The sequence below is a fragment of the Nicotiana attenuata genome, unplaced genomic scaffold, assembly GCF_001879085.1.
Source record: "Nicotiana attenuata strain UT unplaced genomic scaffold, NIATTr2, whole genome shotgun sequence".
Classification (NCBI taxonomy): Eukaryota; Viridiplantae; Streptophyta; class Magnoliopsida; order Solanales; family Solanaceae; genus Nicotiana; species Nicotiana attenuata.
This window is the reverse complement of record NW_017672277.1, coordinates 121,295-124,040: the sequence shown is the minus strand read 5'-3', so window position 1 is coordinate 124,040 and position 2,746 is coordinate 121,295. Positions and strand designations below refer to the sequence as shown.

At 36.1% G+C, this 2,746-nt stretch overlaps 1 protein-coding gene across 1 annotated transcript in view; it reads left to right on the top strand.

The window, feature by feature from the left end:
- Nucleotides 1-1,739, top strand: part of LOC109212581 (plasma membrane ATPase 2) — a 7,768-nt gene extending 6,029 nt beyond the window's left edge. Inside the window, exons 19-22 of the mRNA XM_019376230.1 lie at nucleotides 346-531; nucleotides 615-797; nucleotides 888-1,066; nucleotides 1,333-1,739. Of these exons, the coding sequence (XP_019231775.1) occupies nucleotides 346-531; nucleotides 615-797; nucleotides 888-1,066; nucleotides 1,333-1,429 (645 nt within the window). The 3' untranslated portion in view covers nucleotides 1,430-1,739. The remainder of the gene's footprint in view (nucleotides 1-345; nucleotides 532-614; nucleotides 798-887; nucleotides 1,067-1,332) is intronic.
- Nucleotides 1,740-2,746: the final 1,007 nt, after the last annotated feature.

The following is a 2,746-nucleotide window of genomic DNA, read 5'->3' as shown; positions in this document are numbered from 1 at the left end:
GGGGGGGGCTGAACCGTGCACATGCCCATTTGTATTGACTTTGACTTGACAATGAACACGGCCACAATATTAATAAAAAAGATGCAGGGGGGTCTGAGATGTACCTGTATGTATACATATAATGGAGCTAACGAAAGAATGCTGTCCACACACACACTGGCCATTGTTATCGGCGAACAATGATTCAGGCCTTTAAACTTTGATAATCGTCTTGTTACCATTACTATCTGTATATGAAACTAAACGATGTGTTGTAATTGCTGTTTGGAGTGTTAGATGTTGAAGTTGGTGTTTGTTATGTACTGTTCTTAGTTTGTAGTCTCACTCAGTTTGGTCAATTTCCAGCGAGTATTTGGGGTATCAACACTTCAGAAGACAGCAACTGATGACTTCAGGAAACTTGCATCAGCAATTTACCTTCAAGTGAGCACTATCAGTCAGGCCCTGATATTTGTCACAAGATCTCGAAGTTGGTCGTTTGTTGAGCGTCCTGGTTTGTTGCTTGTGGTTGCTTTTCTGATTGCCCAATTGGTGAGCCATCTCTCATTCATTCTGGCAAAAGTTTCCCGGCTTCATCTATTATCTAAAATGTTTGTTTACTAAACCTTGAACAGGTTGCCACCTTGATTGCTGTTTATGCAAGTTGGGCTTTTGCTGCAATTGAAGGAATTGGTTGGGGTTGGGCTGGAGTGATCTGGCTCTACAATATAGTATTCTACTTCCCCCTTGATATTATCAAGTTCTTGATCAGATATGCTCTCAGTGGAAGGGCCTGGGATCTTGTTCTTGAGCGCAGGGTATGCGTTATGCAGTATGATGTATATATATTCTTGGTCATCATGCTATTATCGTCCAATTGTATATGATGGTTTTTCATGGTATTGCAGATTGCTTTCACGAGGAAGAAGGATTTTGGAAAAGAACAACGTGAGCTTCAATGGGCCCACGCACAAAGGACTCTTCATGGGCTGCAAGTTCCTGACACCAAATTGTTTAGTGAAGCTACCAATTTCAATGAGCTTAACCAGTTGGCTGAGGAAGCAAAGAGGAGGGCTGAAATTGCTAGGTAAGAGACTTTGAGTGTGTCGTTTGGCAACAGAAGCATAGTGGATTAATATATTCCCATTTATGTTTCTAACAATGATAGTCCAATATGAAGTTGAACTTGCATACGTGGGAATTTCACTCTTCTCCTTTTCCTCATATGGCCATGCTACATCACCACATCAGCAGCGCTTGCTTTGCTTTATCTCTACTCTTAGTTTTCTTCTGCTAAACACATTTTGAGTTTGCGTGACTTCTGGAACCTGAAAGCTACATTGTTCATTGCAGGCAACGTGAGCTGCATACACTGAAAGGTCACGTCGAATCAGTGGTGAAGTTGAAGGGTCTTGACATAGAGACAATTCAGCAATCATACACTGTTTGAAAGGAGAGTATGTTCGACAAGTGTGATTTAACCGGTGAGTGGTGATAGGGAGTGAAGACATAATGAGGATGTGATTGTGAGTTACCTGTGGAAGAGACAAGAAGTTGATAGTAGCAACATCTTAAAAAGTGCCTCATATGTATTTGATATAATATATTCTTTAAGTTGGTTTTACTTTTCCTATTTTCAAGTCTTGGCTCCATGAGATGGGCCAATTTGACCAGAATGAATATTAAGCTATAGCAACATTCATTATCTATATTCTTTAAAAGTTATCTATTTCATGGTTTAGTGGCATCTAATTTTTGTAGTGGTCTGCTTTGATCAATTGATTAAAGATGTCTGGCAATTTAGTTGAATGGAGGAACTGCTGCTTTCAACCTCTCTCTCATTGCTTTTCCCCCAAAGAAGTAAACTAAAATATAGCCTCTCTTTCATTAAAACACATCAGAATTTGAAAAGCCCTATATCACTAGATAAATTGGAGACTATAAAATTGATATTACTATGTGGTTTCTCTTGAATTCCTATTCGACTTCTTCATTTCAATCAATCAATTTATAAGAGAGGGTGATAAGATGTTGATAAAAATATTTATTTGGGGAAATAATATAAACTATAGAAAATTTTGAAAGAAAAATTGGGTTAAAAAAGGAATTTGTTTTAAGTAGTTATTTTGGTGGGATTCAGTATGTCATGGAGAGAGCTGCAAATTTTGAGGGTTCGAGAAATTAAAAGGAAAAGAAAGAGAACAGTAAAAAGTTAAAGAAAAAAAATAAGGAAAGGAAGAAAGAAATGAGAACGATAAGAAAACAATTGCAGAAAATTCGAATTGCGGATCACTTTTGATCGCATTTTTTCATCCTCTTTAATTTTTGTATTGATATAAAGTAAAGAACAAAAGATTAAAAATCGAGTAACTTATTTTACAAAAATCTATCTTTATAAAAATTGGGGAAGTTATTATTCAAACTCAAGATGTTTAAAGATGTCTAATGATTATGTGAAGAGTATAATTTTAAACTACTGAGTCTGAGCTTTTTCTGTTTCCCTTTTTATTTACAAGTATATCATTTACTATTTATTTTAATTTTCTCTTTGCAGGTTCACAAACATATACTTTCATTATCTATTTGATAAACTCTGGAGGTTTAGAACATACACTTGCGTGCAATATTCTAATGCTTACGGCAACATCAAACATCATTTCAGTCAATGCAATTTTCGTCTTACTTCTTATACTTATTTAGAGAAAAGAGATGTATATCACCAAATTAGGAAGAAAAAGAGGCCAAAATTTCACGGTATAGCCAGTTT